This window comes from Sceloporus undulatus, chromosome 8, assembly GCF_019175285.1.
Source record: "Sceloporus undulatus isolate JIND9_A2432 ecotype Alabama chromosome 8, SceUnd_v1.1, whole genome shotgun sequence".
In the NCBI taxonomy this organism is placed as follows: domain Eukaryota; kingdom Metazoa; phylum Chordata; class Lepidosauria; order Squamata; family Phrynosomatidae; genus Sceloporus; species Sceloporus undulatus.
In genome coordinates this window covers 33,662,197-33,677,216 of record NC_056529.1, presented here as the reverse complement: position 1 = coordinate 33,677,216, position 15,020 = coordinate 33,662,197, and the positions used below count along the sequence as shown (strand labels likewise).

Here is a 15,020-nt window from a genome sequence, read left to right as displayed (position 1 = left end):
GTGTAGATAACCCTTAGGAAACAAGCTCTAGGTCCTTAAGGATTGTCACAATGGGAGAAACATTTCCATCTCTTGGTCTCCAAACTGACAGGAAACATGGCTCTGTGCAACCAATGAGTTTACCTTTGTATTTGGTGACAACGGCTGAATTGACACTTAGGGGCTCCTGGAAGGAAACTTCCACAGATGTGCTACTGGCCACTGAGAGGTGGACATTTGTGGGTGGATCTGGAACGCCTGAGAACAAAGAGCGGACATGTCAGGAAGGACACAAAAGCTTGAATGGAAGGAATGTTTCTTTCATTAATATAAGGCTAATGTGCAATCCAACTGCCAGTCAGAACGATCATAAGAATGGAGACTTTGATCATAATAGAATGATCATAATAAGAATGGAGACTTGAGAGAGAAGGGTATTTTTTTTCTTTGTGGACCAGGATCCTAAGAAGAGCTATGGGTTTATTCTACATGTATGCAGCAGAACAAGTAAGCTGAATCAGCCGAAGGGGAAAACTTAAAGGAATGCCCCAATCTGACCAGTGTTCAAATTATAAAGGAAAGGGTACAAAAGGGTACAAAAATTGACAAACTCTAATCTGATTCTCATGATTTTAGCCAAAATATGTCCGTCCGTCCCGGTAAATTTCTAAAAACAGTAGCTAGGACAATCACCATTAAATATGAAGACCCTTTGCAATTCACTACTATTTAGGATACTGGATTTTCAAACTTCCTAGAAGCATTAAACATTGCTACAAATAGGAATGCAGTATCAGGAAGATTTGCAATTTAAAGGAAGGAAGGAAGGAAGGAAGGATTGGCTTTGTAGTTAACTCACTGTGGTTAAGGTATTTAGGGTTAGAAATACAATTGGCATTCAGTATGCAAGGATTCTGCACCCACAGATTCAGCCATCCACAGCTTGAAAATATCCCCCCTCCCAACCAGGCAAGACACTACCATTCAGGTTCATAGGCAAACTAATCCTTTGAGGTGTTCAGTATGCTGAAATCTCCCCAAGCAAGGGGTAGGAGCCAGCATGGCATAGTGGTTTGAGCCTTCGACTAGGATTCTGGAGACCAGGTTTCGAATCCCTGTTCAGCCATGAAACCCATTGTGTGACCCTGGGCAAATCACACTTTCAGCCTCAGAGGATCGCCGGGGCAAACCTCCTCTGAAGAAACATGCCATGAAAACCCCATGACAGGTTCACCTCAGGGTTGCCATAAGTTGGAAATGACTTAAAGGCACACACAACAACAACATCATGAACAACTTTTTAAATTCTATCCTGGAATGATTTTCAGACTGTGGGGTTCCATTCCCCATCACTGCAGTTTGCAGCAACATCCTCACAGTTCCCATTCCTGTTCTACTTGGATGGTGGAGTGAAGCCCCTTGCGCTGCCAGACACTTACGGGCATGCTCAAATCCTGCAGTCATGCGCTTATAAAGCCGATAGCGCCACTCCCAGGCTTTCAGCTGCTTTTCTTTTTCCGAGCAGTCTGCGTTGGGGGCCTCATTCACAACCTGCGCTGTCAGATCACTGACCCGCTGTTCGGCCTCCCGGACTAGTGTTGAGAGGTGTAATGATCGACTTTCCAGACTCACAACTTTGGGGCCAAAAAAGAAGAGGTGAAAGAAAAAGTTAAGAGAAGCTGCACAAGAAAAGAAGAAGGGGGGGGGGGAACGTGACTAGGAACATAGCTGCCAAAGTCCCTGAAGGGATCTTCTATAGCAGTCTCTCCCAGTCTGGTGCCCTCCATGGAAATTATCCATGCTAAGCAATTCCCAAGCAGCAGATCCTGGTCTCTGTTTCCCAAGCAATGTGGGATAAAGCATTTGTGCAACTGGCATTCACAATCTCTAATAAAACCGCAGGGCTGCTCTTTCATAGGTTTATTTCTGAGTCAGAGGACAATCTCTTCGCTGCACCAAGAGACACAGGGCTTATCCAGACAGGGAAAAAAGTCTCTGAAAGTATCAACATTTTCCAGTTCTTTTTGTTTCTGATTTTTCCTGCATATTCATAGTTTTGCATCTAAAATATCCTGCATTTCCCTCATTCTCCTCTCGCTTGTGTTCTTTCTCCTTCTCTTCCCACTGATCATGTGTCACATCTAGACTCAGGCCATGTTTCATGAATTGCCTTTCACTGCTTTCCACTGAGACCTTTTCAATTATTATTTCAGGAGTTACAGTCAAAGTGTGAAAGTGCTTTAGCAATATAACACTGGTTAGGCATTGGGATCATTTCTTTTATTGCTCGCATTCCTCTTTCCCCCGCTTGCTCTCTGTTGAATCCACTGTTCCTAGTCCAGAATATGAAAGGAGGTTAATTCCTTTGTTCATAGTTATGGCTGATCAGATTGTCTTAATGTTTCTTGTTGTAAAACAGTTCCATTTTAGGTAGACATTTTGAGACATTTATCAGGTTCATGAATCCCACTATCATCAGGAAATTAGCTTGAAACACTCACACTTTGGTTGCCCCAATTCTTGTAATGTGCAAATCAGCTCAAAGAATATCACCCGCAAGAACATGCTACTAAGAGCTTAACATGGGGGCCACAAAAGATGCAGTGATTCTCCCTTCATGTTTGGCAGTGCCACCTCCTTTTGAGGTTCCCTGTTGAAAGATCGAGTCAAGATGATCGTGACAACTTCTGAAGTCACCTTTACACTGATTTTCGTCTGGAATGCCATGCACAGTCTAATCTCATCACTTCCAAAGTGCATGGCTCCTCAAGGCCCAGCAAGTGATCCTGTACTATTAAGCGACATGGGAATATCTGGCAGTACAATTTCTCCTATACCAAGTAATTATGCCTGGCAAACAACTACTGTATATACTCATGTATAAGTCTAGAAATTTATGCTAAAAAATTGACCCAAAAAACCTTACTTGATTATCCACGGGTCAATGTAAGTACTGTCTGTTAAATCATATGTGTATGTGTGTGTGTGTGTGTGTGTGTGTGTGTGTATATATATATAAAAAACCATCCTCTGGTGAAAGAAAAGAGTTTAATCTGCCCTGGAAGGACTGACCCCCTTCTTCTTTCTCATCCATCCATCCTTTAGTATGAACCCAAATAATAACAACAACAACAACAACAACAATAATATTTGGTACTATTATTATTATGGCATTTTTCCTTTGCTTCGTCCTTTACATGCTTCATTACATGCCCCTACGTTTTTTACCCTTGACTTATCCATGGGTCACATCAAAATCCATAATTTTGGCCTGAAAGCCTGCCCTCGACTTATACTTGAGGTCGACTTATAGTCGAGTATATACAGTATTTTAAAAGTATATGAACAAGACAGGCACGGATAATCCCATTTCTTGTTCTTTGCAGCCTCTCTCAAGCCACTAACTCCTTTTAGGTTAGTATATGTTGGTCTCCAACTCCAATTATCACTTGCTGCAAGCTATGCTGCTAAAACTAATGGGAGTTGCAGTCAACCAACACTGGAAGGATTTAGATAGTCTTCACCAGAAGGTAGCAGCTTTCCAATGCTCCTGTTATTTGGAAACCACAATGTCCAGGGTTCTTTAAACACCCACAAGGAAGGGTCTACAATGACCAACACCAAAAACATACAGCCACTGCATGCTGACTTACAGTGAGGGCTTTCCTTGGCTCCAGCTAGCAGCAGTATTTTGGCTATGGGGGAATTGTTGGTCATGATGGCAATATCCAATGGCAGAAGACCTTCACTGTTTGGGGTGTTAAGATCCAGCTCTTCGAGGCTATACTGCCTGAGTAGTTCTTGTACTTTATCGAGGTCCTGCAATTCAACGGCCTCAAAGAGAGCAGCATTGCCCTGAAACTACAAAAAAAGGAGAGAATCACACAAACATGTCACTGATTTCTCAGATTCAGCTGCTCAGCTACTGCCGCTACATGAACAAGATCAAAATAGCATGCTAAAAATTAGGTCTGAGTGTCGGTGAGAAAAAGTTGACACTTGCCAAAGCTTGTGCGATTGCTTCCCAATTTGCAACTCAAGCCATATGTGTCACATTTATAATTCACCAAGCAACAAACAGTTCCACTCAGAACACATTCTCAGCTTGGTTGATGAATTTGTTAGACATACCTGAAAATATGATATATATGATTACACAGAATGTAATGTCTGCTATGTTTTGTAACTATTGCCCCTCATTCTTCCACAACACCATCGTATGACATTTATCTTTCAGAATGATAGCTTCTTCCACAGTAAAATTCATACAGTATCACTTTTTGTTTTATGAGGCGATATGAGTAGGTATCAGTGAAGCTTATTTCTGTGAAAGGACTAATAAACTCAGTTCTCCTATATTTACGAATGCTGGGAAGCTACTTGTTCAAGAGCTTAGATAGAAGAAGGGAAAAATCAAGTGCTGCGTTCTGGCTCTTAAAATTCCAGGTTGATGGTACAGCAATGGATTGGTGGGTAGCCAACATTTTGTTGCAAGTAACTTCTTTGTCTCTCTGTGGCAAGCAGAACCAAATCTAACCAAACATCTTCCTGCCAGTATGGTATTGGTAGAACAGGACTGGCTTTCAAGTTGCTCCTAATTACATTTAGTTCTTCTCTTTTTCCAGTAAATAGCTGGAGGAGACATAGCAATAGCAATAGCAAGTACATTTCTATACCACTTATCAGCACACTTCAGCACTCCTTAAGTGCTTTACAAAGTGTAAACTAATTGCCCCCAGTAATCTTGGTAGGATCAGAACAATCAGAAGGATGCAAGCCTGAGTCAAGCCTGAGCCCTTGCCTGGTATTGAACTTGCAACCTTATAGTTTGAGAGTGAATGGCTGCAGTACAGCCATTTAACCACTGCACCACCATTTACTTTATTAGGAGCTTAGAATCATAGAATCATAGAGTTGGAAGAGACCACAAGGGCCATCCAGTCCAACCCCATTCTGCCATGCAGGAACTCACACTCAAAGCATCCCCGACAGATGGCCATCCAGCCTCTGTTTAAAGACCTCCAAAGAAGGAGACTCCACCAAACTCTGAGGAAGGAGTGTGTTCCACTTTCGAACAGCCCTTACTGTCAGGAAGTTCCTCCTAATGTGGAATCTCTTTTCCTGTAGCTTGCATCCATTGTTTCAGGTCCTATTCTCTGGAGCAGCAGAAAACAAGCTTGCTCCCTCCTCAACATGACATCCCTTCAAATATTTAAACAGGGCTATGCTCTTTACCTTCTCTTCTCCAGGCTAAACATCCCCATCTCCCTAAGGTGTTCCTCATAAGGCATGGTTTCCAGACTCTTCATCATTTTAGTCGCCCTCCTTTGGAAACGCTTGATTGCTTTACATCTTGATTGCTTTACATCTTCTTCAAGCATCACAATTTACCATTGTGTAAGCAAGAGAGTGAGGAGCTATAACATAGCCCATGAGCAACAATGAAGTGAAGGACAAAGACTGAGAATGTCTCCTGGTTCATATCCACCTCTTGTAATAGGGCATGCAGGGTTATAAAACCCGCTATTGCTACTCCCTTAGAGTGAAGCAACGTACTTACAAGGTAGGACTTTCGCAGCTTCTCCTTCTCATTCCTCCCTGCTAAGCTTCCTTCATCAAATGACATGTAATTCACTCTGAATTTTCCAGAGAGGTTCCGATAGAGCCTCTTGGCAGCATTTGGAGATGAGGGTCCTGGCTGCTTCCTAGACTGGGCCAGCTGCAGGTCCCTCACTTGCTGTGTCATTTTAGGTGAGGAAGACCTGGCAAACAGGGGAAAAAAGAAGAAGGATTAATGAGAAGTCAAATACTTAATAAATGTCAAAGATGTTAAGTGGAGAACTGGAAGTCTACTGAGCCTTCTATTTGTGTGGTTGTACTTCAGCCTGAAGAAGAATTTTGTTCAATATGAACATTTGTGACACTGCTGTACCAAAATCGCTGGCCTATATAGGATTTTTAGAAAAGCATTTACCATATACAGTGTACCCACATCATACGCAGGTGCCTTTTACGCAGCTTTCAGCTTATGCTGAAAGCCACACGACGGGGTTGTAACGGTGCGTGCATTTATTAACACATTTATAAACAAACCGATTATAGACATACAAACTTACAGAACATTTAAAACAAGAGAAGAAAATAAAAGTAAATTGCATTTTAAAATAACTTCCTATCCTTTACTGTGGTTATTTGAGAGTGATTTATACATCAGTCACATAATTGATGTATAAACTGATGTATGACACTGTGATACTACTTTAACTGTCATGGCTCCATACTATGGGATCCTGGGATTTGTTGTTTGTTGTGGTACCAGAGCTCTCTGACAGAGAAGGCCAAATGTCCCATAAAACTACATTTCCCAGAATTTCATAGCATGTAGCCATGGCAGTTAAAATGGTGTCAACCTGGATTATTTGTGCAGTGCAGATGCAGCCAACGCTACAAATGTAGGTGGTGTACTACGTTTCCTTATTTACCCCCATATATCTTTACCACGACTAAATAGTGATCCATCAAGAACATTCAAGTGCATTTTGTACCTGTCTCCATCCTCACATTCAAGTTAATACAGTATTGGTGTGTTATAACGTTTGCTGTCAAACTGATTGAAAACAAAATTACAGCTACAATTTTCGTAAGGAAAGACGACTACGTGAAGCCACAGATAATCCATGACAAGGTTTTGGCCTGCATTAATAGAACCAAAGTCTCCAATTCCAGGAAAGCTCTTTAATAGTCCCACAATATTTTGCACTGGTCAGGTCTCACCTGGAGTTCAGTTCTGATCATCTTATTTTAAAGAAGGATGTAGGCAAGCTGGAGTGAGTTCAGAGAAGGGCAACAAGGACAATAGGAGGTATAGAGAACAAAATACATAATGAAAGGTTGACAGAGCTGGGCATGTTCAGCCTGATGAAGACAAGATTGAGAGGTGACATGTTTGCACTCTTCAAATATCTCAAGGGCTGCCACAAAGAGGAGGGTGCAGGCTTGTTCTCTGTTGCCTCAAAGGGCAGAACTAGGAACTTTATCACACACAGCTTTAAAACTGCCAGTAAAGTTGAAAAATAGAGCTTTTGGCGATACTTATCGCAAGATGCTGTGTTAATGTTACCACTGCCTTAGGGCCTTGCCTTCAAAGCATGGATGGAAAAACCCATCGATAAGCATCCAAACTGAGGATGGAGCAAGCTTGTTTTCTGCTGCTCCAGAGGCTAGAACACAGAACAGTGGATGCAAACTACAGGAAAAGTAGTTTCCAGCTCAACAGTAAGGTCTTGACAGTAAGACCTTTTAGATTGTGGAAGACAGTTCCTTGGAGAGTGATGGAGTCTCCTTCTTTGGAGGTCTTTAAGGAGAAGCTGGATGGCCATCTGTCTGGGATTCTTTGATTGAGAGTTCCTGCATGGCAGAATGGGGTTGGACTGGATGGCCCTTGGGGTCCGTTCCAACTCTATCATTCTATGGTTCTATGAGTCTATGTGCTGCTGTAGCATTAGTCCTCAGGTGCAATAAACTCCTTGTGTGGTAGTTCCAGTATTGGGCAGTCACATGCGTCAGATATATGTGATAAAGACTGATGCAAAACTGGTATGCTTTTGTTATTAAACCAGGATGATTGTGGCGGAACAGCAGGCACATGTGATAAACCTCTAAGAAAGGTCTAGTTAAGATAAAACCATTCGGTAAAGGTCCAATGGTTTTAAGTTACATGGGGGTAGGTTTCAGTTGAACATTAGAGGGAACTTCTTGACAGTGAGAGCAATTTGGCAACGGACCCAATTGCATAGAGAGGTGGTGAGGTGTCTTTCGCTATGTGTCTTCAAAAAATATGCTAGAGAGCTTTCTGTTGTGGATGTGCCAGATGGATTATCTGCACTGAGCAGAGGGTTGGACTTGATGCTCCATGAAGCCCCTTTCAATGCTGTGATTTTGTAGTTCAACTCCTTTACAAGTGGAAATATGAAAGCAGATGTGAGTGTGTGGGGGAGCATAGTATCATGCAGTTCCTGCAGCCCCTTCACCTTAGGCCTTGCAAAGAGCCATCCCAATATTCTCTCTGCATCGACTAGAATAGTTTTCAAGCCGCAGAGGAGGCTGATACAGGCCAAGCCATGTGTTGGGTCGCACTCCCTAGGAGGCCAACCCACCGTACACAAATACTAATTAACCTAAGCTGTGAACAATTACTTTGCTCTAATTAGATTTGTCTGAAACGTTAACAGAGAAGGATTGTGCACAGACGCAAGTCTAGGTTGTGAACTGACATGACTCGCTTGAAGGGGGGGGAACAGGAATAGAAAAATTTAGGACTCATAGGGAAAAAAAGAAGCTATTTCTTTATTGAATCAACTCTAGTTGAAAACCACAAATATCCAGAGCACGCATGCATTATGCCTTCGTCTAACCCTTAACTCCCAAACTATGAATACTTCCTCCTCACAAATCAGGACATTGACTGAAATAGATGTCAGGGCTGGAGGCAGCCGAGCCAGGAGTCTGTTCGCTCTTTTTTTAATGGGAGAGGGTGCATTTAGAAATAGCTTCTTCCACTTAACTCTCAAACAGTTGGTCAGCAATTTTGCCTTCAATGAACATGTTGCTCAGCCTAAGGAGACAAATCAGAGTCAACCATTATATGATTTGTGGGATTGCTGGACTAAAAGTAGCTCCATGCCCACAAGGGAATGGCAGAATATTCCCTGTTATTCCTTTCCTGGGAATAATAATAATAATAATAATAATAATAATAATAATAATAATAGTAGTAGTAGTACAAAATGGTTTGGGAAACCCATGTAGGAAAAATCATGCAAGAGTAAGAATTTTGTGCCTTCGTAGCCCAGTGTTCACACACAGCAGAGCTTCAGGAAAGCATTCTGTGCAGAAATGCGCATGGTTTTCTTTAATGCATCATGAAGCTTTGGTCAATGGACACTGCTTCCAGGAGAAATAAAAACTTTTCGTGCAGAAACTTTTGGGGTTTTTGCACAAAAAGTGTTTCTCGGGTCAAAGTTTTATCCTTAACATTTGTATGTACTCGTGCATTTATATGATAAGCTTGAATATAATGTTTATATGATATGCTGGAATATAAATGTTCCTAACTGGATGTAAGGTAATTTTTGTAAACATTTTATTATTTTATGTTGGCTGTATGCCGTAATAATAATAATAATAATAATAATAATAATAATAATAATGTGTTTCTGGAAATCTGTGGTGAGGTTGTGTGCAACCCAAGCACCAAAATCCCTGCCTTGACAGATGTTTTATTGGTCTTGCTGACAAAAGTGCCAACCACTACTGTGCAAATCCTTAAGGATGCACATTTTGCTTACTTGGATGAAGTCTGGATCCATAATGCAGCCGCTTTGAAATGGTGCATGTGAGCCAACTGGATCCTGGTTGGCTTAATAAACGTATATTACCCTAAAATGGATTTTTAGCGTTTGAGTCGTCTCTCCTTTAGGGAAAACAATGTATTACGTATCTCTCAATAATTAAGCGCAATGAGTGAATGGCAATTTGTATCACCTGACAACCTGTCAGACAAATTGGAATGAACTAAGATATACAGGTAATGAACTGGTTTTCTGGGCAGGGATATGCATCAGTAAATTATAGTTAGCGTGAAATAACTTCACTCCAGTAAATGCTGAAGGAGCGCCAACTCTAATGATTATGTTGGTGAAGGCAGCCCTACGGGGGGTATTAATAGCATCCCCACGTAATTCACTCAGTTACTCTGATTGTATCTGAGACGATGTGGGCTGCAAAATTACAGTAACCATTTTTATATTGCTTTTTTTGAAACACAGGGAATTGGCTCCTGCCAGGCATTCTCTTGGGATGGGTTGTGAAGATTAATAAATCTCCCTAAAAATGAGTATGAGCTTGTGTAGCCTGAAAAAAGGACAAATCCTTTGCAATTATGCTCTCTCTCTGTCTGTGTATGTGTGTGTTATGGGTTTGTAAGGTAATTTCAGGAGATATTGGAGGAAGGGAAAGAGATAAGAGAAGAAACAGCAAGGATTCCATGCAAGGCAAAACCACCATCCAGCAACATAACCAAAAGAGAAAGAAAAGCCATCAAGGACCTCAATTCGGACCCAGAAATCATCATTCCCCCAGCAGATAAAAGCAATGCCATGGTAATCATGGAAACAGAACAATACAAACAAAAAAGGCAAGGAACTCCTGGATCCTGGAATATATAAAAACTGAAACAAGACCCGACCAACAAAATCACCAGGAAAACGAACAACTTGATGAAGAACTCCTCAGTTCAGCCAACCACATGCCAAAGTTTGTGCAAATCTGAGGCTCTTTCACCAAGACTGTATGGACTTCCCAAGATCCACAAGGATTCCATTCCACTCTGATAGTGAGTGCTATTGGATACCCCACATATGATTTGGCCAAGTTTCTGGCCACACAATTATGAATCCATATAGGGCAAACCTCCCACTACATAGAAAAATTCAACAACCTCGAACGCTAACCCGGAGACATGCTAATCAGCTTTGATGTGGTCTCCTTGTTCATCAAAGTCCCCATAATGGACACCATGGCACTCATCCGACAAATTTTTCCAGAAGACATCCTAGTTCTGTTCGAATATTGCTTCACCACAAGCTACTTCCAGTGGGACAATGGATTCTATTAGCAGAGAGATGGGGTAGTTGTGGGAAGTCCTCTGAGCCCCATGATAACAAACTTTTACATGGAACACTTTGAAAAGTAAGCCCTGGAAACAGCACCAAAAAAGCCCACAACGTGGTTCTGATATGCGGGTGACATTTTCACCAGTTAGAGCCATGGAGAAGAAGATCTGACTGTGTTTCTGAACCATCTGAACAACATTCGCCCAAACATCCAATTCACGATGGAAAAAGAAAAGGAAGGAACATTGCCATTCTTGGATGTCCTGGTCATCCACAAACCAAACCAACGTTTGGGCCACCCAGTATACAGAAAACCTACACATACTAACAGATACCTACACAAGAACTCCAACCATCGCCCAGGACAAAAATGAAACACAATAGGATTTGTGAACCCCACTTCCTGGAAGATGAGTTGAAGCACCTAGATTGGGCTCTATTGAATGGTTATTCCAGCTCAGACACCAGAAGGGCTGCCAGACCCAGAAAAACCCATAGAAGTGAAGACAAACAACCACCCAAAGGGAAGGTATTTTTACCATACATCAAAGGAGTCACAGACAGAATAGGAAACTGGTGAGGAAACACAACCTCCAAATGCTGACCAAGAAAATCCAGCAAATGCTGCACTCAGTGAAGAACAGGAGAGACCATCTCACAGCCGCAGGAGTTTACCGCATACGGTGCAGCTGCAGACAAGTCTACATAGGGACCACCAAATGCAGTGTTCAAACATGAATCGAGGAACATGAGAGACACTGCAGACTGGATAAGCCGGAAAAATCAGCCATAGCAGAACATTTTATAAACCTCCTGGTTATAAAGTACTACTTGAAAACACTGAAATTCTGGACCATGCCAACAACTATCAGGTCAGAATGCTCAGGGAAGCCATTGAAATCCACAAACACATGGACAACTTTAATAGGAAAGAAGTAAGCAAAGGGCCCAAACAGGCAGGCCAAAATAGAGCTGCTTCAGGTCACTTTGGTGGTATGCTGTTTAAATGATGCATGCATCCAAAAGAGTCCAGAAGCCACACCAAAACCATACTCCAGTCCTAAGGAGCACAGCTTTGGTGTGGCTTCTGGCCTCTTAAGATGCATGTGTCATTTAAACAGCATACCTCCAAAGTGACCCAAAGCAGCTTTATTTTGGTCTGTCTGTTCGGGCCCAAAGTTTGGCTACCAGTCCTGAAAAACATCAACATCAAGATCCAGCACATGCACATGCACATGAAAACCACCCAGGGTCAGGGGTTTTCTCAGCAGACAATGTATTGCTAATTAAATAGACATGCAGAGGCCTTGCCATTCAACAACTGACCAAGACACAGATTAACTTCCTCTTAACAAAGGGTTACACAGTATATATACCCCATTTACTTCCATGCCAGCATTCTCTGAAGATGCCAGCCACAGATGCTGGTGAAACAGGAATAAACTCTTCCTGAACATGGTCACATAGCCCAAAAAATAGGATAGAATTCCTCCTTCCCCTCCTGCAGCCAAGTGGAATAATTCAAATTGCCTTGACCGAGACACACACAACTAAAATGAATGACTGAAACACCGTTACTTTTATTGCTTAAGCAAAATAACAACAACAACATCCTGAACACTGAATTTCCAAAGTGCCCTCCCCGCATTGCTACTTTTGCAAATGAAATGTCTGCAAATATCACACCTCTGTGGAGCAGGCATCAAATTTCAGAGCTTACTAATACTTGCGCTGAACATTGAGAAAATAAAAAATCCTGTATGAACAGCAATGAGCTTTCATCACATCCCTGCTTTCAGGTCTGATCCCACCGTGTTGCTTTGGGAGTAATAAAATCAATGTAAGATTATTTCACTCTTTGAAACTGCATGACAAGTACTTCTTCTGAATCTTCACTGTCAAAGTTAGTATTTGCCATGTCTAGGGAAAGACATAAGAACAAATGTTAAATATATGACAAATACTTGTGGCCACATGCTTGGGAAGAGTCTTCCCATGTGAGTTTGGAAGGGTGGAATCATCTCAAAACAAGTTTTTGCATCCAAAGGGAGTGTAGGAGCTTTTGCATCTCCAACATAACCATTTCACAAACCCAAGCCTTTAAGGCAGTTTATAAAAGCAGCAAAACTATTTGCAGAAAAGGTTTAGATTAAAATAATCTGAAAAAACAATCCAAAGCACACAACATAATTTAAAAAGTAGTAACAGCAATTGTAACAAACCAACCAAACCAAAAACCCGAAACACTAGTCAAACAAAGAATGTCATTTGGTAAATACTCAGAATGGAATAAAGGAACGGTTTTAACTTTGTGCCTAAAAAGATAGGGAAAGGTGTGAAAAGAACTTTTTAAGGAGAAGTTTTGACAGCTGAGGACCTGCCATAGAGAAAGCTCTATTTCTAGTTAGCACCTAACTAGCCTCTGAAGTTGAAGACATATGTTGAAATGATGGTGAGGGATCAAAGGATGATGATAGTGAGCATAGTATCCTCTTAGTTGTGGATTATTTTCTTCTCAGTTTGGAATTAGAAACGTCACAAGTATACACACGTATAAGTTGTGTAACATGTAAATGTATTGGAGAACCTTAAACCTGCTGGCCATTATTCTTTCCTTATGATCCATGGGGTAACTAATTTTCAAGTTAATTTACTGCAAGACATAGTACTGTAAGTTATAGCCTGATGTTTATCAAGAGATTAAGGAAACATTTGACTGATGGAGAAGCCAGTGGTGCTTCAAAAGCATGCACCATGTATTTCTTTGCATTTTGGTTGGCCCAATAAAAGTATTGCTGTTTTATGAATTTTGGATGTTATTGCACTTTACTGTAGGGCCAACATGGCTATCCCTGGATTTGTTTTTAAGGACTGCCATGTTCATCTGGCCAGGAAGCACAAGTCAAGTGATACCAAACCAAAAAAAAACCCTAGAGAGGTGTGCCAATGCCAGTATCAGCCCTAAATGATGCCAGATATATCCCATGAAAAGGAAAAGGGGGGGGAATCAAGAGACAGCAATAAAGTAGCATCAGTTAAAGAAGGGCGGTTCTCTTTACAATTTAACGGGAACCATCAGCGAAGGGATTCACTCATGGAGGAGGACTGAAGGCATAGTAGCATGCGGTCACTCCGTATCTCAGTCACATCAGGAAGTGGAGGAAATGAAGAGCAGGAATGCAAATCTCCATGCAACACGGTTGGGCAGGTAGCTAGGAATTAATTCACACCTCTCTAATGAGGTGAGAATTGCTAGAGATTTAGCATCAATTACCCCTAAGTGTTTGTGTTCTCACACTTCAGCTGAGATTGTGTGGTAGACATCTTGGCTCAGAGTGAAGCCACAAGTGTGCTAGTCAAATTTACTTAAGTCCCTTCTGCAATTAATTGAACGCGTCGCGAGGAACGGCATGTTAATTTGGAGATTAAATTTGGAAAGTTTTTTTTCCAGAAGGATCTTGAGGGCCTTGCATAAATATTGATTTTAAAATCATGGCATATAAGGGATATATATTCAAGGGACAGGGAAACCAATTATTCAGAATACTATCTGGAGTCACAAGGTAATAATGGCCATATCCTGATCCCTTAAAACCCTCACACATACACTGCAGGAAGGGACACAAGACATGGATTTTTTAATTTCCTGAGTAGCAGAAAGTAGCAATTCCATCTAAGACCTCTGTGGAGAAGGAGGACCCACATGAGTGAGTTACGCTTCCTCTGCTCTGTGCAAGTAGCCAAGCCACATCCTCTGATTCCCAAAACTCTTCCTCAGAATGACCTGCAACTCTATAAGGCATGCTTCCAAACTAAGCTGAAGCGATGGAGGGGAGCAAGCTTTACTCCCAAGAAGTTTCCTCCATGGAGATGGAGCATTGGATGCGCATGTTCCTGCAGAAGTATGTAAGCTTTGAGCAAGCTCCATATCTCTCCTCGCCTTGATGGTGCCTCTAGCCTTACAGTAAAGGTCCACAGTGTTGGCTGGTAGATGATCTCCCTTAGACATTGGTTGTGGGCTTTAGTGAGAAACAGCAGCGGACGTCAGCCAACACATACGATCACTACATCCACGTTTCTGTTTATATTTACCATTCTCTGTTCATAAACTCAATATTCAGGGCAAGAATTTTTTTATAAACAACATGCAATCCAAAGGGCAGCCATTTTAGTCTGTTGTAGTAAAAACAAAGAGGTCTCATGACACCTTAGAAACATATTTACAGCATCACCTTTCATGGACTACAGCTACTACATGGGCTACACCCCACTTACCCACAATGCACAAGGCAGTCCAGAAAACGCATCCTATAATAAATTTGTTAACTTTTTAAAAAACACAGCTAATACAGCCTCTATTCAGAGCAA

General features: G+C 41.6%; 1 protein-coding gene across 5 annotated transcripts in view; it reads right to left on the bottom strand.

Moving 5' to 3' along the window:
• LOC121914888 (ankyrin repeat and fibronectin type-III domain-containing protein 1-like) overlaps positions 1-15,020 on the bottom strand; it is a 311,519-nt gene that overhangs the window by 38,063 nt on the left and 258,436 nt on the right. For all 5 annotated transcript variants that reach the window (XM_042438666.1, XM_042438667.1, XM_042438668.1 and 2 more), the window contains 4 exons: positions 5,540-5,741; positions 3,633-3,840; positions 1,419-1,613; positions 124-237 (listed from right to left, as the gene is read on the bottom strand). In XM_042438666.1, the coding sequence (XP_042294600.1) occupies positions 124-237; positions 1,419-1,613; positions 3,633-3,840; positions 5,540-5,741 (719 nt within the window). The remainder of the gene's footprint in view (positions 1-123; positions 238-1,418; positions 1,614-3,632; positions 3,841-5,539; positions 5,742-15,020) is intronic.